The following is a 24,995-nucleotide window of genomic DNA, read 5'->3' on the forward strand; positions in this document are numbered from 1 at the left end:
TATTTCTTGCCTTTTTAACTTGTTAAAAAAAAAAATACAGAACCATTACAATGATATTATAACTTTTAAAAATACTTTTTACATACATTGACAAAAATGAATAGAATATATATATTCATATATACGTAACAAAATAAGTTCTATTTACATGTAACAGTGGCATATAATTATAACATAGCTGTAGTTAAAATTTGACATTAATTATTAAAAAACTTGGTTCTATTTCTGGTCAGAAAAAAATACGTAAAGCACATACATTTTGTATGTGATTAAAAACTATTTATTTTCAATATTTTATCTACCTGCTAAGGACTCCTTAATTTTTTTATCAATCCAACTACGATAATGTGCCACACGAACATATACTCCTGGTTTGTTCGCTTTTCCACAGTGTTGACCCCAACTAGTTATCCCATATAAACTGAAAGCTCCTGATATAACAAATCAGGAATATTATATTAAAAAAAAAATATAAATATATTAAAATTTTAATAAGAATGTCATTAATACTGTCATTATTTTACTACAACTAACTCAATCTACATGAATATATTTTATAATTTTAATTACGTGATCAATTATTTTTGGAAATTATTTATATGGGTTGTAGGACGACTATCTCATATAATTTTTTGTTATAATAAAGTTATTTAACTTACCATTATGGTAACATGCTAAGGGACCTCCAGAATCCCCATCACATGTATCGACACCTTCGTCAAGGTATCCTGCGCACATCATGCCATCACTTATAGCTCCTTCTCCATAAACGTAGCTAGCTCGACAAATAGATTGATCTAACAAAGGCACCCAGCCGTAACGTAAATCTTTCGATTGTGCTGTAAAGAGAATTTCACGTATACCATGGGATTTAATTAACAAACTTCTTTAGTGTGTCACTCACTCGTTTTGCCCATTTCAATACTGCCAAATCCGCTGATCGTGCAATTAAATCCCGGCGAATACTCCGCGTTTTCAGGCGGCAAGCAAATTGGCATGATGTCTTTGCCGAGTGGGATGCCGAGGCCTTTGAGTAGAACTAGGGCGATATCATTATTCATTCGGTGACCTTTGCGAAATTCCTCGTGCACGTAATAATCCTCGATGTTCGCTTCCACTTCCGTTCCTTCGCTTATCTGATAACGTTCAGGGCAATGTAAAAATTGTTGCACGTTTAGCAAATATATACAGGCACTTTCGGAAATTTCGCGACGAGGTAACGATTCATTTATTACTCACGTCTGTGTTATAATCTCCTGCGCGCACGAAATATGTACCTTTGTTGTAACCTTCTAAACAATGTGCCGCTGTTAATACGTGTAAGGGTGATATAATTACAGCACCGCACCAATGACTCGATCTGCTGTGCCCACGAACTCGAATGCTGGCCTAGATATTATTTAAGAATTTCTTGTACCACATGCCTTGTATTTTACTTAACAATTTTTTTTTTATGCAAACGATTTACCTGCCAGGGATAGGTGCCTTTTGGCGCGATGGTGCCATGCACTACTTTTTGAAATATTAAGTCTCCTTCGTCGTCGAAATCTTTAGCGCGTTGACCACAGTTTGACGGTAGTAAGTCGTTAATGTTTTGTTCTGGATATTCTTGATTGTTCATCCAATATGATTGCTTAAAAAAGGAACATCAGGAAATAAAACAAGCATATTGTACAACTGCTGTATAATTTCTATTTTAAAGTTGTTAAATTCATACACGATTTTTGTAAAATAATTAACATATTACGTATAGTTTATAACATCTGGAATTATATTAATACAAATGCACTGTGAACTATATCAAATCTAAATATTTCTAATTTTCTATTTAATTCTAATTAAAAAAAAAATAGTATTATCTCTTGAATGTGTGGTCTAACAAGTACAATAACTCTTAATCTCAAAAATGATGCTAATAAAGGCTTGTTTTATTTACTTGATTATCGTTAACATCGCCGACTGAACAAATTACTCCCGCGTCTTCGTTATGATCGCAATTATGTTGACCCCAATGATTATGTTCGCATCGATGTAATTGTGACTCATTTCCGTGGCAGAAAACCTATTTTACAAAAATTAAAACATAATTAAATAATTAAGTATTAAATTTATATTTACATTAAATTAAAAAAAAAAAAAAATTGAAAAGAGAAACATTTTAAATATTACATTTCGAATAATAAATTAAAAAAAAAAAAAAATTAAGTAAGAATTGCAAATAAAATACTTCATCAAGCCATATTGGCCCTTGGCCAGGCCCAAAGAAACCGTTCTTCTTAGCTGCCGCGATTCCACCGTATCCCAAGGATCTGCAAATAACTATTGCAGTAGCATTTGTAAAATCATCATCGCACACGGTACCCCATACGCCATGGTGTCGCACCTCCACTCTTCCTTGCATAGGATTACTGCCATTCACCAAGCGCAGTTCGAACGGCGCCTGAAATAAAAATTATATAAAAGTCGACGGTTCTCTTTTTAATTTTCTTAATTTTCTTACATCGCAATGTTCTGGGCTCTCGTCAGACTTATCCGGGCAGTCGACCACCTCGTCGCAAATAAAGGGGGTCGGTATGCAGGCAGGGCTATTATCGCATTTCCAGTAACCTTCTTGGCAAGTATTGACCGCGGTTTTACACACGACTCCAACAGCCTCTTCCGGTTGACAATTATGAACTCCCCATCTGGGAACGGAAACGTAAACGTTAGTCAATTGTTACAAACATTGCAATAAATAAAGGCACAGTATTTTACCCGTTAAAATCGCATTCTCGTAGTGAAGCTTCATCTCCACGACACTTCAATTGATCTACCATAAACCTCGTGGGTGGGTCGAGATTTCCGTAAAATCCACCCGGTCTAACTTCTAAGGCTCCTAGATCAAAGCCAAGTTCTTTGCAAACAACATCGGCGTTAATTATACCAAAGCCATCGTCGCATACTTGCCCCCAATGCCCTAGAACTATTTGATAACGTGGACGTTAATTAAAATTATAGAATTAAAAAATAATAAAATATAAAAAATAAAAAAATGAAAAATGTATACGTACTTTTAACTTCTATTCTACCTTCGTGGCTATTATTTGCACCAGCCAAGCGAATATCATAATCTAAATTTGCAGCCGTGCATATTTTCTCATCGCTGCGATCGTCGCAGTCGTTTTTTCCATCGCATACTTTTGTTTGATTTATACATTTGCGATTATTACAAACATACATGCCGTCGCAGTTCAAACTTCTCTCCTTCAGTTCGTAGTAATCGAATTCTTTGTCAGGTTTGAGTGCACCAGTCAAGCCGATATTACTGTCGCTCAACAAACATACGTTGCCTTCCGATCTGAAACAGAACGCGATATCTTTATTAGAACTTTATTATAACGTCGATGATCGACGCGAATTCTGAATAATAATTTTCATAAAGTATTTAATAAATTAAAGTATAACGATTAAACGGACTTGTGGGTAAATGAACGGCAAGTAAAATCAGCTTCTTTGCATCTTAAAGCACAGGTTTTTAAAGGTGTATTCAGCCATTTCTCCACATCATAGCCGTCGAGTTTATGTTTTGCAGATTTTTCAAAGAGATTTAAATCCAATATACATTTTCTTTCGTCAGCTCCATTTGTACAATCCTAAAGTATTAAGATTTTTTTAAAATAGACATTTAGCGACAACTTAAAATATAATTATTTAACATTCTACCTCTTCTCCGTCGCAAACCCATGGAGACGGAATGCACTCTCCAGGAGTACATTCGAAATGTTTAGGTTTACATTGACCAGTCAACATCGATCGCTTGGAATCTAGAAAGTAAAAAAAAAAAAAATTAATTGTGTGCATAAATGTATCGTGACAATTTATATTTTGCTCAGTCACGCTGCTTTCTTTGTAAATTAATTAAAAATATTTAATTAGCAAACGAAACAGTATTAAATTTATACCGATATTTCCACAAGCGGGAATGTCACAGTATTCACGCCTTCCAGTCTCGATATAACACCACGGTCTCGATTCTTTTACTGGATTAGGATTTCTGCAGTAGTTGTGCATTTCCAGTTTGTCTCGAATTTCTCTACTAGGAACCTATGATATGAGAAATTAAATTATATTTTTATTTGAAAGATAGAATGAAAAAATAAATATATATCTAAGGGTGGGTAAAAACTACTTACAGTTACACGTAATTGGCGTGCAATCCTCTCATTACCCCACGGAAGACATGCGTTTCCTGATACAGTTACATTCGCTTGGCCAGTGTATTGATTTCCTTTTCCATAAACGCAGCCTAATAACGAAATTCGTAAATTATCTTTTTACAGTCGAGATATTCTTCTCGTAGTATAATATATTTTACTTTAAATTGCACATTGACCATTATTATAAAATTATATTTATTCAAGAATTTTTTATTAATAATACCAATATCGTCATAAGACCTCTTGCAAATAAAATAATGCCCTTTCGAAGTAGCTGCGCAGTCCTCAGTATCCCAAAAGAAATAATCTGTGTCGCAAGTCGATTCGGGTCGTTCGTGACATGAAAACTTTCGTTTCATTACGATGCACAGAGGACGAGAACCCACCCATGGTGGTTGTTCCGTGTCGTTCATCCAGCCAGGCCACCATTTTGTAAATCTTATAAAACATTTAACAAAAAAATTGAAAAACATAAAAAAAATTATTCACTTGAGTTAATTTACTTTTGTAATAAAGCAAGGCGTATCAGTAATTCTTCTTACATAGCTCAAGATATATAAAACAATAGAAAAATATTTTTTAATAATTGAATAAAAATTGCAACTCGTAGAGTCATACTTGAATTTTGCGTGAACAGAATCCGCCCAGAGCCACAAAGTTCGGCTCATGCTGGTGAAGCCAAAGCCTGAAGTCATAGTTGAATTAACTTCGGGATACGATTGTAACAGCCACTCCGAAATAAAATTATTTTCTGCCTGGCTGAGGATATCGACGAGTCGTGAATTCCTTCGTTTACAGTAATCTAATGCTTCAGCGTGATTAAATCCACTCTCGGGCTCAGCTAAGTGATAGCACTGCCCGTTATGAGGCACTTCGTCCTTGTGACAATGCGCGATACGATTCGGAGCACATCGTACACCGATTGCATCTCTGTCCAAGCGACACTCTTGACTATGTGTGAATCTAAATTATCACGATCACATTTTAGCACAACAATTTTTGCATCATATAAAAAAATCGGTATTTATATTTGTAAATTAATGGTAGCTTACTTGCATGATTGAAATGTAGTTTCATTGCCGAAACATGTTACAGTATTTGCAGCAATCCAAGTTGGTATATCATTGTTATTATTTCTGCCTTGCCAAACCATTTCTGCGCCTCTGTAATAAATATTTTAATTAATTAAAAAAAATTTTTGAATAACATTAAGACTTTATATTCTTAACATACTATTTTTCAATTTAGAGATTTATATTTATATTAATTTATATTAGAGATATAATATTTAATTAATTTATGGTTTTTATTTGATGTTTGATAAAATTTTTTAATTCATATACCTGACATATCCGAGTTGTCTACATAAAATATGAGCTTCCTTTAAAGTCCAACTATTTCTTGAATCGCATACAATGCCCCAACCGGGCAGTCTACCTTGCACTTCAACATAGCCATTATTAGGCCCAGAACCCCCTCTCAAACGAATAGTCTATTAAATAAAACGTTACTTTTTTATTATAACAAAAATTAATTTTTGTTTTTTTTCTTTTTGTTACAGTCTCACCTGACCAGATATAGGCGTTAACTTAGTGGAATTCTTCGAATGATGTATCGGATATACCGGATGTACATAATAAATTGGGAAGGGAGGTTCTTCTATAACAAAATCGAATACGTGAGTAAATAAAAAATTAATACAATTTCGCTTATCTAAATAATAAGCACAACTATTTAAATATTTAGCACACATTAACACAAATAGAATTTTTTAAATGCTTTTAAAATATAGTTATGGTTTTAAGTTAGTTAAAGCCATGCAAAAGCGTGAGAACATAAATGCAAAAATTTAGGGAGGGAAAGAAATTCTTTTTTGCGGTATAGCAATGTAAAAGAAACCCGTTAAATAGAAGCCGTGCAGCGAAAAGCAATTAAAGAACGACTTACCATATATTTTTTTTTTTTTTTTTACGCGAGCACGCGAGCATTTATTGCGCAGATACAAAAATACATTATTTTGAAATAACGTAATCAACTTACTTTCTTGAAACGGAGCTGTTTCAATATTAAATAGTTCGATGTCGGTGGTCTTCGGACCTATTTTCATAATGACCGATGAAGTCGTTGTCTCGGTTTTATTTTCAAAAACCAGCCTGGGCTTCCACACGTGTTTATCGTCTAATATGTCCACGTCATAGTCGTTTACTTCAGGCTCTATAACATTCGGAGGTTTTACCTTACTTATTGTCGTATCGCTACTGCTCCAATGATTATCTTCACTCGATTCGATCGATTCGCTCGGTAAATTAAAATCTCTTGTAGTCTTATCAGAGCCATGCAATTCTTGTTCTTTCGCGGTGTCTTCGAATTCCCGTTCTCTTCTTGAGAACTCGCGTTGTCTAGTTGAAATTCTTTCCGTTGTCGTTGTCAGTGGCCTTGCAAAATACGGCTTATAATTATTTTCACCTGTTAAAAAAGAAATTGTTTTGTCGGAATTGTTATACATTAATAAATTAAATATATATTTATATAGTTCACGGTTTTATACTCGCGTTACTGTTATCAGTGACAAATAACAGTTATTAATTATTATCAAGGTAGTCAAATTTTAATATACATTAGCATTAAACTTTATTAAAGAATATAATGTCACGACTAATTGAGATAAAGTGATAACGTAATAATCAATATAATATATACTATTAAAAGTGTCATTCCACTTGAGGGGCTTTTGAGTGCTATGTGATTGCTGGCTCTTTAAACGTTCTTGATTATCTTCAATTTCTTTTGTAATATAATGGCCCTTTATGCCATTTGTAATAATATATATTCCATTTGGATAAAAGTTCGGAAATTGAGTCGTGTTCTTGGATTCTGTGACAAATTACGAAGCGTTAATTCTCGTAATATATTATGATAAAAAAAATTAATGAACTATTTGAATATCTTTCATATATTGGGAGGGATTTTTTTTTTTTGTTTAAATTCAGATTACATTTGCATGCGCGGCATATTTTTCATGCATCACAATTGTTAAAAAGCACCATTATCTATTCAAACATACTTGCATTATTTCGATGATATCATGCTATTATAATAAGATTGTGTGCAACTCGCACAGCTGATTCATGCAACATGCAAATATTTGTCAGTAAATTCGATAACAGCGCATTATTAACACATTACATATCAATTTTAACCAGCTTTTAATATTAATATTTAACATTTTGAATAATGAATAAATTTAACATTAATTTTCATTTACCTTGACTCCACGGATTTCTGTGAATATCCGGCTGCTGTTGTCGATTTTGCAGACCTTGCTCCACATTCGGTTTCGATGCATTCGGTGGTTTCCAGATATTTTCTTGCACCGACCAAGGAGGAATTAATTTATCTTGCTTGTTTTGCGAATCATTCCAATCGTCAGGAAATTTATTACTATTATTTTGCGAAACGTTTTTAGCGGGCGAAGCAGTGTGATTGAAATAGGGATAAAATCTTGAATTCGTTCTACCGTAATCTTGCCTGTTTGGTGGCAAATTTTGATTGATTCTCTGAATGCTTGGCGAATTATTTTTAGCAGGGTCAGAAAACTTTGTGTCGTTACGTTTGTCAGAAAACTGAATATCGTCATCGTCGTATCCTTCAGGAGAAAAGTGCGGTTGAATTGGCCTCTGATCCGTTTCGCTCGTATGCTCAGGATTATAATCAGGACGCCAGTCGTCGTCATATCTTTGATCTTTAGTGGAACTGTCCAAATTTCGATTTGGATTTAACGGTGGATTTGACATCGGTCCGTAATAGTGATGATGATGATAATGATAATGGTAACCAGGGGGATAATACGGTCCGTGATCGTGGCGGTAATCTTGCTGTCCGTACGAACCTTCTGGTCGCGGGAAATGATAAATTGGCCGGGCATTTTGATCGGGTCTAGGATTTTCCGTCCATTGTCTATCAGGGTAATCCGGAAATTTATAATTGCCATCGGGAGATTGTTCTGTATTCACACCACTTGGTTGCCATTCTGGACGATATGGTCCGTAATCTTGATATCGGTGATCTCTGTGCGTATACCCGGGACCATTATGATAATTAGCAATGTGCTCGGAACGGTCATAAAATGATTTCGGGGTTGTCGTTCGTAAAGGTGCCCAAGGTAGGCTCGACGATGTTGCAACTGGTCTCCAGGTTGATCCGAATATTGGATTAATCGTCGTGATGGGCTCGAATCGAGAAAGATAACCGCGCGGATTAAACGGACGTTCGTCGTGATTTAAATTCGGCCTTAGAACGGTATCTCGAAATTCAGGTTTATCTGGAAAATAAAAAAAATTACGGATATATTATAGTTATTTCTTAGCAGAATATTTTACGTAAACAATGAGTTTAAATTATTTATTACGATCAATTTACCTGTTTGACAACCGGGTACGTTGTATGGCCAATCGCAAATCAATGTAATGGGATTAAAAACCGTTCCAGGACCACAGTCCATCACGTAAGTAATACCGTTTGTGCATTGAAGAAATTGTTTGCATGTTTCGGGATGAGGTAACAATCCGGTGAAATCCGCGGGACACGTAATTTTCCTTGCGTCGATATATTTCGCTTTGTCGTGCGCGAAATTTATATTTGGTGGTGTAAGAATTGTTTCGTCCGTTTTAAAAGTATCTGCGTTAACCGAACAAATTTTAATGAAAATTTTTACGTGGCGAAACGAGATATTTATTTCAATAAATAATTAATTTTACCTTCGCAACCTTTAACATTATACGGCCAGTCGCACACACTAGTAATGGGATTGAAAACCGTTCCAGGACCGCAATCCATAATATAAGTTGCACCATTTGCGCATTGTATAAATTTTGTACAGTCTCCAAGATGAGGAAATAAACCGACCGCGTAAGGTAGACATCTTGGTTCCTGTTAGATTAATTGTCAAATTAATCGTCAAATTAATCGATAAAATAGGAACATAATAATATAATAGAATATATCAAAAAGAAATATCTTATTTAAATCAAGAGAACAAAGTCAATAAATTTGAAAGATAAGATTGAACTTTTATTTATGATTTAATAGTAAAGTTACTTAGATAGGGGCGTCATTATCACAATTATGACCAGGCCTGCATTTTAGAAATTCCACATCTTGAAATCTACAGATAAAATAATATTTTTTAATTAAAAAAAAAATATTTACGTTACTTAAAACTTTATATATATGTTTTTAATTACCGATAAAACTATTTTACAAAAAATGCGCGTTAACAAATGTGGAATTCTGCCTTTCTTCTTCCTCAGTCATTAACTGACGAACAGATTTCGGGAAAAAAAAAATGTAATGAACGCCCCTTTACGTATATTATCTTCAAAGACGCACTTGCAGCTTTTGTGATTTCCGATTACTTTGATTATCCACATCCGACTTTCCGAAAACGGTTTCGGCTTCGTAGCACTTTACTTTGTGCGGAAAATCGCATTCCAAAGTCTCGGGATTGAAATAAGTGCCCGGAACGCATGGCTGCACAAATGCACGGCCTTTCCAACAATTAACGAAAAATTTGCAATCCGGCGGATAAACAAATTGCCCCGTGGAATTGTTGTCAGGACATTGAACGCCCAAACGAGGATCGTAACGAGCCACTTTATGTTGTGATTTTCGCGAAGGGCGTAAATTTTCCTTTCGTGGTTTCTATGTAAAAAGCATAAATTATTTAATCTTGAATGTACAAGCACGATATTATAATGCGTAAAAATTTCTGCTAAGATAAATAAAAAGAAAACAAAAAAGATTACCGTGCTGTCGGTAGCTACGCCTTCGTACAAATCCTCGTTGTCGATTTGCGTCTTCTTAGGCTCGTCGTCTTTCGTCAAACCCTTGCGTTCAATATCTATCTCATTTTGTCGGCTGCGATTTCCATATTTTGATTCATTTTTAAAACTTCCGTAATTTCTACCAGGCTCTGTTAAATCTCCATAATCTTGAAAAGGAAATTTCGAACTCTGCTGGTCCAAATTCGAATCGAAGTCATAGTTTTTTTGCTGCTCTAAATTTTTATCGAATATTTGTTCAGGGACTTGCTGAGGAACATCAAGTTGCGTTCTTTGTTTAGTTTTGATGTTTGAAATCCGTAGAGAACGATTTTGCCATGCACTCCAATTCGTGTCAGGCTTGTGCGTAACGTCCTGTGATTGGTACCATTTAGGAGAAGATGTTGTCTGAACGTGCGAATCTCTCTCATTATTATTAGTTACATGCCAGGGAAGCACTGATTCACGACGTTCTGGCGGTTTGGTGGTTGTTAATCTTGGATCATAAATCTGTGATAGTAAAAATTGATTTAAAGATAATCAAAGTCTTCTATTCAAATCGATATAACGATACAAATTAAATTTTATGCCAAAATTTTTTTATTTGATTGAGTAAATTAAATTTAATTAATTGGCAATTCTTGAATAAGTACTTTACTTTTAAATTCTCATCAATTAGCACGTATATTTTATTTTAAAAGCTAAGATTTTAATACTTTATCAATTAGCAATGTGTGTCACTTGATTGTCATATCTGGTAGTGAATTTACATTACGTTTCACACATATGTTATTACGTAATCCTCTATCAAATATATATTTTGACCCAATTTATTAGACTCCACTCTTAACGCGTATATTTTTCATGACGACACCAAAGTCGCGTATTTATTTTCTATGTTAGTCACTAGTTCACATTTAGTATACAATTTTAAATAAATATCTCTTATTTAACAAAAAAAAAAAAAATTAAATTAAAACGATAACGCTAAAAATCACTTGCAAGCAAACAATCCCACCACATACCGCGTTAGAAAATACCGCTATATAAATAAGGCAGAGAGCAACGAAGAAGTAATTAAAACACGTCATTTTTGATACTTCTACGATGCACCGAGCATCGTACTACACTGATTAACTTCTCTTTCTAAAATCGTAACGAGCTTAAATGCTGATCTGCTTCGCTTTAACCAGAAGCAGATATCGATACGCTCGAAGAAACAAGTGTTCTGATTCATGGAAATCGTAAGGTTATCACTTAGAAAGGTCGAAGATTACTTCGGGGAAAGATAATGGAACTTAGAGCGGACGAGAGTGTGTTTTTCGGTTTGGAAATACGTGTTCTCACTTACACTCGCGTGTAAAACAGAAAAAGAATGCCGACGGCAATAAAAGCCGAAAGTCAACGCGAGAAACGAGTAACTGCAAACATAACTATTTGCTAATTAACGGCGAGTAAACCTCTGCTCGTTGCGATAGACATAGATAATACGAGACGAAAAATGAATACGGCTGTTATTTCACACGACGCTTTATCGAGCTCTTTCGGAGCCTCGTCGCGGAGAATAGCACATTTTATTGTATATCGATGATCTCGGCATTTAAAGTTTCCGCGAAAACTTGACGCCATTGTCGGACTCTAGTCGGGTGTTTTTATCATAGCCGACAGATGTAAAATCATTTATTGCAGTAGTTAAGTCGCACGGAATTTCAATAGCGAATAAAACAAGCGTGATTTAAATTAATATTTTAATTTTATTTGTACAATACCACAACAAATATCTATCCAAAACGAAACGGTGAATATCGAAAAGAATTACATGCTTTACAATAGTTCATCGTAAAATCCCCCGGAAATTCTCATCCTCGGTTACCGCAATTCGAACGATCTCTGAGAGGATAGTCACAGGTACTTATAGCCGGATTAAATTCCGTTCCTGTACCGCAGCTCATCACGAAACAGCCACTTGCATCGCATTGTTGATACTTGCTGCAATCGCCGGGATAAGGCATCACTATTACATGCGCCTGTAAATTAATGAATCGTCCAATTTAATCTCTGATAAACGGAAAGTAGCTCGCATAAATAGGAAACGTAAATTTCGTAAACACAAGATTACCTTAATAACGAATTAATTATTTGTTCTAATTTAGTAACTGATTACGTGACTTAATTACAAAACACGAGAGTTCTATAATAATATCAAGCGAAAACAATACACGAAATAATATATATATAATTAATTTACAATTATTTTATTTTTATAACAATTTGTATATTCATTAACGTGATACTTACTTGCGATTGTGACATTACAAACGACGCCGTACACAACATCAGACATAACAAAACTGCGTAAGACTTCATTTTAAAGATTGTTTGATCGCGTTGATCGACGTTAACTCAACTCGATTGCCTAGCACCGTCAAGAAATCGACTTTATATATAAAATCTTCGATAAATACGATTACGGGAATATTGCTGTCACGTACATTAATATCACGCACATTGCTATCACGTAGATGCGTATTTCCTATTACTTTTCTCATACTTTCGTTATCTTTAGTTCATGCAAAAGAGTAAAGGTTACATTAATCGATATTTCTCAAGTGCATCAACATATCTGAAGCAGAAAAATGTACCTGCTGTTGCAAAAAATTTTATTCAGTTTATTGCATTATTACTGAGAACACTGTGCGTGACTTGTAAAACATATATACGTATCTCGTAAATATATTTGTAGTTATTCACTGTTTTTTAACTCACATAACTGACATATTTTTATATGTCACGAAAAAAAAAATCTATTTCATTTGTACAACGTACAACTCGTAAGGCTGTTACTCAGACTTTGGGTGGGACTTCTACTTTTCGTTTCAAACGACACTTAGCTGCTAGCTTATCACGTAATTGCAAATAAGGATGTTGCAACTCTGACGTAGTTGTAGGCACTTTTGTTAAACGACGTAATTTAGGAGATAGCAAAATTAGATTTTGAAAGAGGCCAAACGCACTGCTAGTTGTCCAGTACAAGCTCAAGCACTGTAAAATAAAGAGAGAAATATTTTTTTGGGTCAAATAATTTTTTTTTAGAAAGATTTCTTGAGAACTTACCGATGGTACAGACATAGCAATAGGGATCATACCAATTGTGACAATTCTAAAAAAGTTAGTCAAATATTTTTGCCATCTCGTTGATTTTTGTACTCGAGTAATATAAGTTATCTGTAAAAATATAAAATCAGAAATAATTAAGATCGAGAATATGAATGTTTCAAATTTATCTAAAGTGTTAATAAATCATTAAAAAATTATATTAAAAACTTACTTCTATAATAGCCAAGTTTAGTAATGCCATTACTATTGGAAGCACAAAAGGGTCTGCTTCAGTTAAATTAGATATCCAGAGAAATCCATCAGTTGTAAGCTGCTGATAAATGATATGAGCACCTAATGGAACAAATACATTAGTACTTTCCTTTTTTTTTTCAATAATAATAATTATTTGATTCCCTTTGTGATACATACTAGCATCCTGCTTGGGTAACATATAACATAAATTTCTAATAGACATAGATAACGATATCCACAAAGGTATTTGCACCAGTACCACTAGACTGGCTTTAGCTGGATGGCAATTTTCTTGTACAATTAATTTATTCCATTGCTTCTTTACCTGCAATAAAAATGGCAAAAGTTTAAAAGTTTATTATTCAAATTAAATTTCATTAACTTAGTAGTTAAGCCAAGACAAAAAAAAAATTACCTACAGAACGTTTATACAACAGCATAGTATATTTTTTAGACCAATTGTATTTGCACATTCCATAATTGATCTCTTTCTTTATCTCCTTAACTGTTTCATCCATTTCACATTTAAGGTTTTCTAATTTTGCAAGTATATACAGCTGAAAATGTCACAAAAATAATTAGGAAAAAAAATTCTTAAAAAATAACACTTAAAAAAATATACTTATAATATTAAAAGATATATTTTCATATATACCTGATAGAAAGATAATGGTAGTGTCACTACTGTTCTTATCATAACAGTGGTCAATACAATAACCAGCCACCATGGCAATCCTGTATAATCATGCATAAACAATAAAGAATCCTGTGCAACTTTAACAGGTGCACTCTCTGATATTACTTTAAATATGCCACTGAATTGTGTTGGATCTTGAACCTCAGCAACAGAATTAATACCAGAATTGGAAACATATCTAATACTGTTATAATATTGACCACTGTGATAAGGTTTACACTTAACGTACGTCCTTTCGTTACGCAAAAGTATATGAGAAACAATGAAAGAATTACTTTGCACTCTTGAACTAAATTTAATTGCGGTATTATTTGACTTAGACTGCTGATTGTCGAGAGTGAAATCTCGCGCTACGTTTTTACTGTAACTGCTAGCACTGTAAGGTGAAACACTCGACGATATATTAAAACAAGCGGCATTATTAATAGTGCCGTTGCCGATTCGTTTGAACCGCCGTAAGAACATATCCAAATTTATTGCTTTCATAATAGCTCTTTATCCTCACAAGCAAGTCCTCACGAGAAATATTAAATTAAACATTTGCAGTAAGCATAAAATTAACGTATTATTCATATTACTTCAGATATAAATTAAAAAAAAATTTCTATAGCACTATGGACAGTCTAGTATCAGTTGTTCGCAACACAGTAAGGTTATGTTATTGTATGCAAACGTGGTCAGCGCGAGCACGTGTATTGAACGTCGATAAGAACGAAATTGACATAAAACACTTTGGTTCGCGTTGTAAATTTTAAGATTATTTTTGCATATTTTTTTAACAGTCCAACGACGTAGATCAATTATCAATAATAGTAATTATCAATAATTAATTATATCCAAGCTTCAGTTATATTCGACTCTACTCGATTCTTATCAACAGCTGTATCTTTTCATTATAGACTTTCCTGTAGTTTCTCATTGATAACTGAGAAACCTTTTTTTGTGGTGAAATTATCTTTAGTTGCAGTCGGAAATTTATCCTTGTGCTATGCATAAATGCATATCTATAAAATATGAATAATATTGGATTAAGAAAAAAATAAAAAATATTTTCTCAAATTAAACGTGCATGCAGTTTTGTCGTACATACGTAAGCATGCATGTGTGTTCGTACTTTACACTTACGTACGCGCAATAACTCGATATCTAATATTTAAAATCAAATGAAATTAAGTCCTTTTGATAATCCATGCAGTATTTTAGACATATTCTTTATCTCGCCTCTATATTTCTCTTTTTACATTTCCCCTGAAATAAAATGTCGTAAAGGAAAAGAGTAATAGGATATACGACAGCTTGTATAGATGAGGATGAAGAGCCTAAAGCAGAATTACCTCGGTAGGATTATGCTGGCCCGAACCTTAGATCCGAATACGACACTGCTAGGTAGAGGCACATCCGCATCCGGGTTATTAAAAGCGGTTTCTCTGAACTCCACTATGCAACGCCGATGTAATGAGAATATTGTATTCTCCATTTATAAATTAAAATATCCAATTTCCAAATAATACGCTATTTAATAATATTAGCGCACTATTGTATCATAATATTAGCCCCGGTCTGTTTGAAAGATTAAAAAAACGCGATGCGTAACTGCATTAAAAAATAATTAAAAAAAAAAGGAAAACAATTTTTAATTTATGAACTTTTTTGATGAAATTATACATTCGGGGAAACATCGATACCTTTGGCGAACAGAACTGTCGAATAAAAAGGTGCACCGGTCCTTTTTGCGAGTCACGTTATAACAAAGTCGACGTAAAAAAATTTTCCGTACAAAAAACACCAAAAAACGGTACAAGAAAGTAGCGGAATCAACATGGGGGACAACGTACAAAGAGCTCGGAGTCAAGTTTTTGAATAACGGATTTTTACGGTTTTACGACATGTCCACCCGATTTCGGGAAAATATTGTGTCCGATGATACTCGCACCGTTCTGCGTTACAGTTTTTTGCATAACGGGGAAACATTCACGACAAAAGATGGCACTCTATTTCTTCTATATTTTTTTTTTGCATGTAGCCACGTAAAAAAACGCTGTGCCCACAGGAGAACTTTACGACGTCGAAACTCTTTTTTTTTTAACGGTGTTTTAAAAAACATCCAGTAGCCTAACAGGAAAAAATATAATAAGACGTTTCCTGTGTCGTTTTTCTGAATATCTTAGTATTTTTAACCCAAAATATCTTAAAACGCTTGCCCTTTTTTTTTTACAATCGCACCTACGGCCGCAGATAAATAAACTATAAATCCTTTACAGCGAACAAATGTTTCGTAAGAAAATAATTTATTTACTCGTAATTTTTATTATTCAACGGTATATTAGCTAGGTGCAATTCTCCTGATGAGAGAGCATGTAAAAAAATCGCGTTAACTTACGAAGTCGATTTAACTTGAGCTCAATTAATTACAATTACGGTTAAGATTATGATCGCGGATACCGTGTTTAGTTATGACATTTTATTGACGCCGTAAAAGAGGTGTCGCGCGATTATTTCGTGGGAACATAAATAAACGAGAAACAGGGGCTGAGCGTGCACTTTCATGATCCACCAACACGACTCTGGCGGTGTGACACAACCGTCATTTCAGAAGGATACAATAAACGCGGACGAGAGCCAAGCACTCGTTAAGAGCTGGGCCCCGAAGGCTCTAATTAAAATAACAAATGGAAAATCCGCGAGAGAGAGTTTCTGCCGCATTCGCAGAAACTTCCCCTCCACGCATCCCGCGGCGCAGTCACCCCTTTCCATCTCCCGACACGCGCCCCATACTCTCCTCGAGGAGCACCGGCTTCACATAAACGGCGACAACTATTCAGCTCTCGGCGACTGTGTATAAATGTTTCCGTATTATATCGCGTTACACAATCGATGATATTACTGCATTGATAGGGAAACCAGGGCGAAAGAGTGCGCGTCATGTAAAGAAAATGCACGAAAGGAAGTGAGCCAAGTAATTGCACGCGCGTACACATATTACGTGCTTGAATAAATTTACGTCATATTTTTTTTATTATTATTTTTTTAAATAAAATTAAAGACCTTTAGCTTGTAGAATATACTGCGGAAATATATTCTGTATATCAATTAGTACGAATGTAGGATTACGTCGTTATGTTAAGAAAAGAGCGGAACACAAAAAATGCCGAACGTAAAATAATTGCGGGAAAAAAGTTTTTTTCTTTTTTTTTTTAATTGCAAAATAAATTAATAACGTTGCAACTGCGTACCCGATTTAATTAGTGTGCTTTTCACACGATAATTTTATTCGTTAGCTAATTGTACAAATTATACGAAGGGTGGGGAGCAGAATATCTTATGAAACAACGCTGTACAGAAAATGAAATGACTGGAAACAGAAAAGGGATTAAAATAAAAAAAAAAAAATAAAAAAAAAAGAGAGAAGCATAATTATAGTGAAAATAAAAGGTCGAGAGCGAAATGGAATACACACAGCCTAGGAAACTTAACAAGCGTTTAATTGCACGAAAAGAAGGAAAAGGCGGAAGGGTTGGCGCGCGAAGGAAAATATTGGAGGAAAAGGAGACGATAAGCGGAAAGAACAGAGGGGTCGAAATGCGGGAAATGATAACCGCGACGAGGGGCAAAGCGAGGAAAAGGAACAGACTAACCGCGAAGAGGGGTTGGCGTTTCTATTCGGAAGGGGGTTGGTTCTGGCGTCTCGTTACAGCGGTTGGTTGTCGGAAGCGTGGATGACGCGGCGGGGAAGAGGACGAAAACCCCCGAGGGGTTTGAAGCCGGTCTCGCCGTGTTTTTCGCCGATTGAATCAATTAAAGAGGAAAAACTCCCGGGGTAAAATATTCGAGACGTGTCCTGCCCGTCGTGCACGGTCCCGCGTGCATGCGTGCTCGTCCGTACAGATCGAGAGATCGACGGTACGGTTCCGCCTTTCAGGTTGTCAGATATCGAGGGATCCAGTTTTTCGTGCAAACTCGCGAGTTAAGATCTTGATGTGGAAAACACGCGCTGATACGTGCCTTTTTTTCAACACCGTACCAACCTCTCGCAAATTGCAAACGTAGAACTCAAATATCCGAACGTATAGTGTAATATTTAAATATTTATGATTTTATATACGTATGATAGGTGTTTCAATTAAATCGATGCAAAGTCTTCTCTTTTTTTTTTTCTTTAAATATTATCTAACAGTATTATTGTTTAGTAATAAATATTTTGGGACTGAAAGTTGTGTAATAGCACGTGCACGTGTGTGTGCACACACCATTCGAAACTGAACCTAGTGTTAAAAAATGGGAAAAATAGAATTTTGACGTGAACTAAATTTTGCGCGTAAAATAAATAAATTTCATCTACGTAGAAATGTCAAAAAAAAAGCACGATTAAATTTGATATTAAATAATATTAAAAATATTGAAATATAATTTTTTGTTGTAAATGATATATTCATTGAAAATTAATTCAATACTTTAAATTTTAAATTTATTCCTATCTATTGAAAAAAAAAAGTTTCTCGTGGCGCGAGATATTTTTACGAAGGTAGAAACAGCACGAGAAGTTTACTCGCGCAAGGTGTTTCGTGTTCGTTCTGTAATGTGATCGGGATAAGAACCACGCACATGTAGTTGTCGTAGGGAATAAAAAAATGGGAGAGGAGAAACGAGAGACAGGGACAGTGTCAGGCAACAGGATTTAATCTCTTAATTACCGAAGAATAGACTCGCACCGCGTGCGGCCGTGCTAAAGACGATGCGGGGGGATTATCGGTAATAGTACTCTCTTAAGTCCACCATCCGGCTTGTTTGTTAAATAATATCATTGCTACCCGATTAGGCTTGCACAACAGCCCCAGTTGGCACGATATTTTTTTAGTCGACCGTCGAATAATAAAAGTATAATTTATGTTAGAAACTTTTTATTTTTTATCATTTTTTTCTACATTTTAATATTTTTACTTAACATCTTCGAGAGCTTAAAGTTATTCTTTCAAAAGAAAAGAGAAAAGGAAAAATTTTTTTTTACGGTCTACGAACACCTCTCGTGTGAAGAAACACGTAAGTTCGATATCACGGATTTTGAGATCGCGCGCGATTATCAGCTTTGACGTTTTGCGAACAGCTGCGAAAATGGCGATTCAGCGGATATCGGAAACGCTCGACGGATTCCTAATTGACAGTCTCGCAATGTGGAGCCGCGATTCGCCGACACGTCAGTTGATCTGCGATCGTAAGCGCAAAATAAAATAGAGCGAACGGAAGTGCGACAGAAATTCGGTAGAACAATCGAAGATATACACGTACAGAAAATTCACATTTCCCCCATTTGTTTTTAATTTATAAATATAATTAGACACGAATACGCAAATCCGTAATATAAATTTTATTAGGCACTCATTAGGCAATTAATAATTACGCGTGATTGTACAAAGTGCAGCACGATGCTATTTGCGATTTCTTTATCTGCAATCAGAACCGATATCGATTTAGTTTCGTTGAATCTGATTGTTTTTAGTTGCTATAAATTATACTAGACTCGTAACATTGCGCAACATCAATATTTATGTTATGACACGGATCAGGAGAAGATCACCGCAGCGCGTTATTACCTAGGTCATCGATCTTCTATGGTATCTCTGATGGTCCATGCATATGTAAAAATTTCGCGCTGGGGCTTCATCGTACTCGCGAGAAAACTCAGTATAAGGGTGCATAAAGGCTTCCTTCGTTCCGAGTGTCTGTTTTATGTAACCGAGATTATGTCATTCGCCCTTCGTTAATCATTCCCGCTGTGTGTGCGCGCGACGGTGTTTTATATAAATTCTTAATTTGATTACATACAAGCGCTATCCAAACACCTGCGGGGTCTCTCGTCTAAGGTATACCCTGGAAAGATGACTAATGACCGTTGTACATTATTGATTTTTTTTTTTTTTTTTTTGCACAGCACCCATTCAGTTTTCGCATAACATTAAAATAATACTGTATTGCAGCGGTAGATAACGTCGTGTGATAACGTTATTTGGAATATTTTCTGTCGAATATCTCACTCGATAAATAGATCAAGCATATTTTTTGTATTATTAAACATTTGTTTAATATTATGCGAAAACCGATTGGGTGGTCTATAAAAGCTGTAAAGGATAAGCAACGGCTTTTAAATTCTCTTTGATGACGCGTCACGGCGGGATTGTTTGAAGAAGTTATGCACGTACGAAACCGACTTGACATCTCGCCATACACACGACAGTCACCTCCTGCGGATCGGTAGCATCTACCTAGCTGGACAGCTTTTGTTACTCCCAATCGTGCTGCGCTTCTAAAAATTATGGTGTCCCCTTAAAACTAATCTAAACACGTATACCCCATCATTTCTCAACTCGTAAAACCGGAAAGCCACGCGGCGTTTCACTTGCGATTTTAAAAGCAGGACGTCTCCTTTCAACATTTTTTTTTTCTTTTTTATCTTACTTTATTTTATTTTTTTCCAACATGCGAACTGTACTTGCGACGTGATAACGTAACTTTTTTTTAAATTCTAGTACAGTGTTTTTAGATTTAAAATACTAGAGATGACAAAGCACGCGCCTCGCGTCACTTACTTTCTGATAACGCGCGTGTCACGTGTAGATCTTTTTCGCTTGATATAATTTTAATATTTATTCGATCGCGTATCGAAATAACATTTTATCTAATTATCGTCGCACGCACTCGCGGCATTTAAATACAGTTCGTAGATTATATTTTATATAATCGTAGGAATTTGGCGATTAAAGAACGATGAAGATATACAAATGCGATAAACTTTCAAAAGGGATGCCACTAAAGAATAAAGCGTCCGCAACGAATCGAATGTGATTTATTATTGAAGTAGTAAAAACCAATGACCCAAGAGATCTCGGGATTCGATAACCTACATTTTGAATAGAAAAATTATTGTGGCAAGCTTCGACGGAGTGGCTGCCCCCGGCCAGGAACACTGTTTAGACGTATCTCCTTATGTTTCTCTATACAAGAAGAAAGCTCGAACTCTTTTGTATCAGGAGCGACAAAGTTGATTTGTTCCTCTTTCTATATATAGATTTTTTTTTTTTTTTCCTTTTCTCTATTCAAGTTCTGTTTCCAAGGCATAAAAAATATATTTGCACTCGTTAAATAATCTGAGCATAAATCACTGCTGAAAAGGCAAGCTCGAACAATTCAGTAGCTGATATTTCTCGTGCCACAGTTGAAAAGAGAGGCGCTAGAGGTAGTAAGGTAGAAAGGAGATAACGGTAGTAAGGCTGGACACCCGTGATGTATTCAGGTTACTCGGTCATCCAGTGACCGATTTTTCGGTAGCGGACAATGATTAGTGTGAGAAATAAGTCGGGGGAAAAAAAAAAAACCTCATGTTGTTTAGCCGAAATTAGGTAAACGGCGTTTATTTCTGGTACGGAACTTCTTATTTTCGCAGCATGCGTCTGCACTGTTGTCCTGTCCGCAAATGAGAAAGGATTAGACAAATTTTAACAGATGGATCTGCAACCAAATGTCAAAATATCATATTAATAATATTATAATATAATTCTACTATATTACTTTAATTTAATTAATTGATATTAATTAATAAAAAAAAAGGGGGCAGAATATTTTTAATTAATCGCGTAAGTTAAAAGTTGTAAAAGTTTTATAAAAACTTTAAGGTTCCTAAATAATGTAATCTAAGGAATTGATAAAATTGTGGATTGATTCGAAAGAATAGGCGGTCGACGCAGCATCGAAATCACAAGGGGTACGCGAACTAATCCGTCGATTTTTCAGGTGCCACGCATTAACACGATTCACCCGACAAATCCGTCAATGTCTAGCTCCCTTGAATAACGTCTTTTCTTGTAGCGCGAAAGAACCAGCAACACACAAAACTCTTAGCAGCTTCCGCGACTGACGAGAGGCAATTGATAAATTTCGAAATGTTAGAATTTCTTCGTGAGGATTGTACGAGAAGATAAATGCGGTTTTTTTTTTTTTTTAAATCTACGCGAAGGGTTAAAGGTTCTTTGAGGGTGGGAAAAGCGGCACCACATTCAAGACGCGACAAAAAGGTTTCTCGAGATAATGTAAAAAAAAAAAGTTTTGAAGGAAAAAAGCTGATTCGTCCCGCGCACGCATTTATATTACACACTCGGCTAGATATTTTTTATAATAAACGTACACACGTTAAAAATTCTTTAACTTCCTTTTTTAGTCACATATGTTTCAAATTTAGAAATAGAAAAATAATTGACAGATTAAAAAGAAAAGTAAAAAAAAAAAAAACGTATTTTTTATGAGATCTAGATTATCGCCTCAAAAATAATTCGAGTTGTAATACGTGATATTGAATTGAGGCATTTAATTCGTGCACAGTTGTACTGCACGCGATAGGCCGTGAAGGAAGGTACTTATCGGTATTATTCACGCTCATTTCAAATTTTATACGGGTACATTTACGCCGTCGGCGCGCAATTTCGGTACGCGACGTGTAAATACGAACGTGTCATTGGGCAACAATATACCCGTGGGATTCGGATCATCATTCCAATGTCAACGACCACACTGTTCATTCCGCGGGGTCTTTTTCGACGCTATTTCGTGGCCGTGCGATGAGTAAATTATTGCTAAACAGTGGACCGGCGGATGTCAAGATGCGGGCTCGGCTCGGGTGGTCGTGGGATCTACTACTGAAAGCAGTGAAATACGGAATAAAATCGTGCATTGTTTCAACGAGAAAATAATAATTCAATAATCGTATATGAGCCAACGCAGCAAAGAAATTTTTTTTTTTTTATAAACATTTAATTGCAAACTTGACGAACAGTTATTATATATTCTATAAACATATGCTGAAAGGTATTAAAATCAAGCGTCTCTCCGCAAAATTAAATTTCTTTAAAAATCTACATGAGATATAGATATAATAGATACGTAATAATCGTGTGAAACTTCTCCTTTCATCCCCCATGTATCGCATATCGTAGTTGCACATTTGATATATATATATTTTTTTTTTTCCAACGTGTGGTTTAAGCAGGACGATAATAATATTTGATTCATCTCCCCTTTTTTCCCCGAATACATTGCATCAATTGTCAAATCTACACCCGCGCGCGACTTCATTTCTGTATGAATAGCAAAAGCTAAACGCGATTACGATCAACTAGCGATATCGGCAGCCGTATCTGCCGACGTGAGTATCATTGTCGTAATAAAGCGAAAGCACCGGATTCACGTCGAGCGACACGTGGCGAATCGTGTCTGAGGACAAAATTGATGTCGTTGTATCGTTACGTGCCACGTGACTGCCACCTAATATACTGCATCTCTATCAGTCGTCGTGACGGTTTGCTTTTCGAAATTTTTCGATCGATATCATTTCCTTCGGAAAGATATTTTTCTCGGCGGCGCCTTTATTTCGATCCCTTCCGATAGACAAGAGTTCTTTTCAATTACGCTTTCTTCTCGCTGGCCGAAATAAAATATATTTCGAGCTGCGGAGCGTCAACAAAATAGTAAATCAAAGTGGATCAACCTCGAGTTGGGAAACAAGACACCGTGGTCCGTAAAGTCGTGTAGTCTATAGGAGGTGTCAATTTGTTCGGCGGAGGCGAAGTCGTTCCTGTTTGTTTCTAGGAGAGCTTTATTTGTAGTACGCAAGGACCACGTTCGACGGCCGTCGAGGGGTCGGCGCGGCGGTCAAGAGAAAAGTGGACGCCTCGCGTTATAACGACGTCCTGATGCCAGTTTCTTGTTTCAGTAGCGCGGGGGGGAGGGCGGGGAAAAAGGACGGTAACGAGGTGAAGGCAACCGACTGGTGAAACACCCGATTCACAAAGCCGAGAAAACAGGGTAATGTCGCGCGCGGCTTCTGCGTCTCGCTGTGAAAATAAGTATCGTGGACCCTATTCTCGAAAGTAAGCGATAATTCTTGCATACGGAAAATATTGCACGGTCGATGACGGCTCTAGTTTCTCTCTGCGCGGTTCTTTATATTCTTTTTTTTTTTTTCTTCTTTTTTTTCGTTGTTACGAATGCTTCGCGCACGCCAGTTTACTTTCTGCTAGGATGCAGCGCGTACTTATACTACATACTTTCTTTATAAATTTTTTTTTAATTACGCGAGCAAATAAGGGAACTATAAATGAATCGATGTGTTCATCGATCATTGAATTTGCGAAATAAATAACTTAATAATGACGAATGGCGATCGAGGAGTCGTATATAAAATCACTGCTCTGTCGGAAGCCGCAAAGAGACAAATCATTTACTTCGGTGCGAGAAAGAGTGTTGGTCGTAGGGAACAGAGAAGCGAAACAGTAAGTGAAGGGCGAAGAACAAGGGTAGCACGTGCGTCGTGTTACGTGTATCGAGTGTAACGGGGATGTGCAGCCCCAACAACAAGGGCGACAACACGCTGTGCGTACAAAATGCGACATCCGGACCGATCAATTCCCAAGCTTTATCATGAACGACACGTAACCCATTTGCTTCTTTTTTCCTTCCCCCCACAGTGCAAGGGTGTCCCTCGTTTGTTTCAAGAAAATCACTGATTTTTTTTTTTTTCGCTCAAATAAAATTTTTCCTCGCGGCTGTTGCTTTTTAATTATATTATTTTATGCCAGGAACTCTATTCTTTCTACGTTGTACGCGACATCTAGAATCCTTGTTTTAAAAATAGACTCTTAGAGATTGAATGCAATTTAATGAGAAGTTATATCCAGCACGCGGCACACGATCGATTTAATTTTCCAACAATGTGAAAATATATACGGACAGCTGCAATTCAGTAAATATCCCAAAGCAAACGCAATCGATTTTCGAATCAAATCTCGCTAAATTCCAGCGTTCATGATCTTGCGGGAGATTTCTACAATGTTGTTTTCCTCAACGAAAGAGGGTGTAGGTAGACGCAGGAGGTTGTTCTCTGGGAAATGC

At 35.8% G+C, this 24,995-nt stretch overlaps 3 protein-coding genes and 1 long non-coding RNA gene across 7 annotated transcripts in view; 1 reads left to right on the forward strand and 3 right to left on the reverse strand.

Annotated features, from left to right (window-relative positions):
• Positions 1–24,995, forward strand: part of LOC139110319 (uncharacterized) — a 103,536-nt gene that overhangs the window by 1,332 nt on the left and 77,209 nt on the right. Inside the window, exon 3 of one of the 2 annotated variants that reach the window (XR_011546973.1) lies at positions 5,758–5,848. The exons of the other annotated variant lie outside the window; for it this stretch is intronic. This is a non-coding gene — a long non-coding RNA (uncharacterized lncRNA). Of the gene's footprint in view, positions 1–5,757; positions 5,849–24,995 lie in introns of those variants that run through there. 2 annotated transcript variants of the gene reach the window in all.
• LOC139110297 (uncharacterized) lies at positions 3–11,225 on the reverse strand. Of its 3 annotated transcripts, XM_070669946.1 has the most exons (27): positions 11,041–11,225; positions 10,001–10,525; positions 9,585–9,896; positions 8,954–9,125; positions 8,616–8,873; positions 7,462–8,517; positions 6,897–7,070; positions 6,237–6,662; positions 5,764–5,855; positions 5,540–5,688; positions 5,249–5,359; positions 4,815–5,159; positions 4,420–4,634; positions 4,173–4,285; positions 3,942–4,083; positions 3,703–3,803; positions 3,457–3,632; positions 3,051–3,337; positions 2,755–2,962; positions 2,501–2,684; positions 2,228–2,440; positions 1,937–2,062; positions 1,469–1,633; positions 1,240–1,389; positions 905–1,136; positions 660–839; positions 3–431 (listed from the first exon to the last, which is right to left on the reverse strand). In XM_070669946.1, exons 1-27 carry the CDS (start codon positions 11,104–11,106, stop codon positions 295–297), a joined length of 6,315 nt encoding a protein of 2,104 aa, XP_070526047.1. In that variant the 5' UTR covers positions 11,107–11,225; the 3' UTR covers positions 3–294. The 3 variants fall into 3 exon arrangements, with proteins under 3 accessions (XP_070526047.1, XP_070526048.1, XP_070526049.1); XM_070669947.1 differs by lacking the exon at positions 6,897–7,070 and having other exon boundaries at positions 11,041–11,224; XM_070669948.1 differs by lacking the exons at positions 6,237–6,662; positions 6,897–7,070 and having other exon boundaries at positions 11,041–11,220.
• On the reverse strand, positions 11,750–12,470 carry LOC139110315 (peritrophin-1). The gene is made up of 2 exons (XM_070669995.1): positions 12,314–12,470; positions 11,750–12,042 (listed from the first exon to the last, which is right to left on the reverse strand). The coding sequence occupies exons 1-2, from the start codon at positions 12,380–12,382 to the stop codon at positions 11,875–11,877; spliced, it is 237 nt and encodes a 78-aa protein (XP_070526096.1). The 5' UTR covers positions 12,383–12,470; the 3' UTR covers positions 11,750–11,874.
• Positions 12,659–16,513, reverse strand: LOC139110309 (cytochrome c oxidase assembly protein COX18, mitochondrial). The gene is made up of 6 exons (XM_070669987.1): positions 14,022–16,513; positions 13,786–13,923; positions 13,544–13,691; positions 13,344–13,465; positions 13,130–13,240; positions 12,659–13,057 (listed from the first exon to the last, which is right to left on the reverse strand). The coding sequence occupies exons 1-6, from the start codon at positions 14,547–14,549 to the stop codon at positions 12,860–12,862; spliced, it is 1,245 nt and encodes a 414-aa protein (XP_070526088.1). The 5' UTR covers positions 14,550–16,513; the 3' UTR covers positions 12,659–12,859.

The sequence above is a fragment of the Cardiocondyla obscurior genome, linkage group LG20, assembly GCF_019399895.1.
Source record: "Cardiocondyla obscurior isolate alpha-2009 linkage group LG20, Cobs3.1, whole genome shotgun sequence".
Taxonomy (NCBI): domain Eukaryota; kingdom Metazoa; phylum Arthropoda; class Insecta; order Hymenoptera; family Formicidae; genus Cardiocondyla; species Cardiocondyla obscurior.

Excerpts from the sequence above, each read along its gene's own strand:
- LOC139110297 (XM_070669946.1), bottom strand. The coding sequence starts at position 11,106 with ATGACGTGTTTTAATTACTTCTTCGTTGCTCTCTGCCTTATTTATATA. Across the intron at positions 8,874-8,953 it reads TAATGTTAAAGGTTGCGAAG|ATACTTTTAAAACGGACGAA; the intron begins GTAAAATTAATT and ends CGGTTAACGCAG. Across the intron at positions 4,635-4,814 it reads TCTGTTCACGCAAAATTCAA|ATTTACAAAATGGTGGCCTG; the intron begins GTATGACTCTAC and ends ATGTTTTATAAG.
- LOC139110315 (XM_070669995.1), bottom strand. The coding sequence starts at position 12,382 with ATGAAGTCTTACGCAGTTTTGTTATGTCTGATGTTGTGTACGGCGTCG. Across the intron at positions 12,043-12,313 it reads TTGTAATGTCACAATCGCAA|GCGCATGTAATAGTGATGCC; the intron begins GTAAGTATCACG and ends ATTAATTTACAG.
- LOC139110309 (XM_070669987.1), bottom strand. The coding sequence starts at position 14,549 with ATGAAAGCAATAAATTTGGATATGTTCTTACGGCGGTTCAAACGAATC. Across the intron at positions 13,924-14,021 it reads TACCATTATCTTTCTATCAG|CTGTATATACTTGCAAAATT; the intron begins GTATATATGAAA and ends TGACATTTTCAG. Across the intron at positions 13,058-13,129 it reads TTGCTATGTCTGTACCATCG|TGCTTGAGCTTGTACTGGAC; the intron begins GTAAGTTCTCAA and ends TTTATTTTACAG.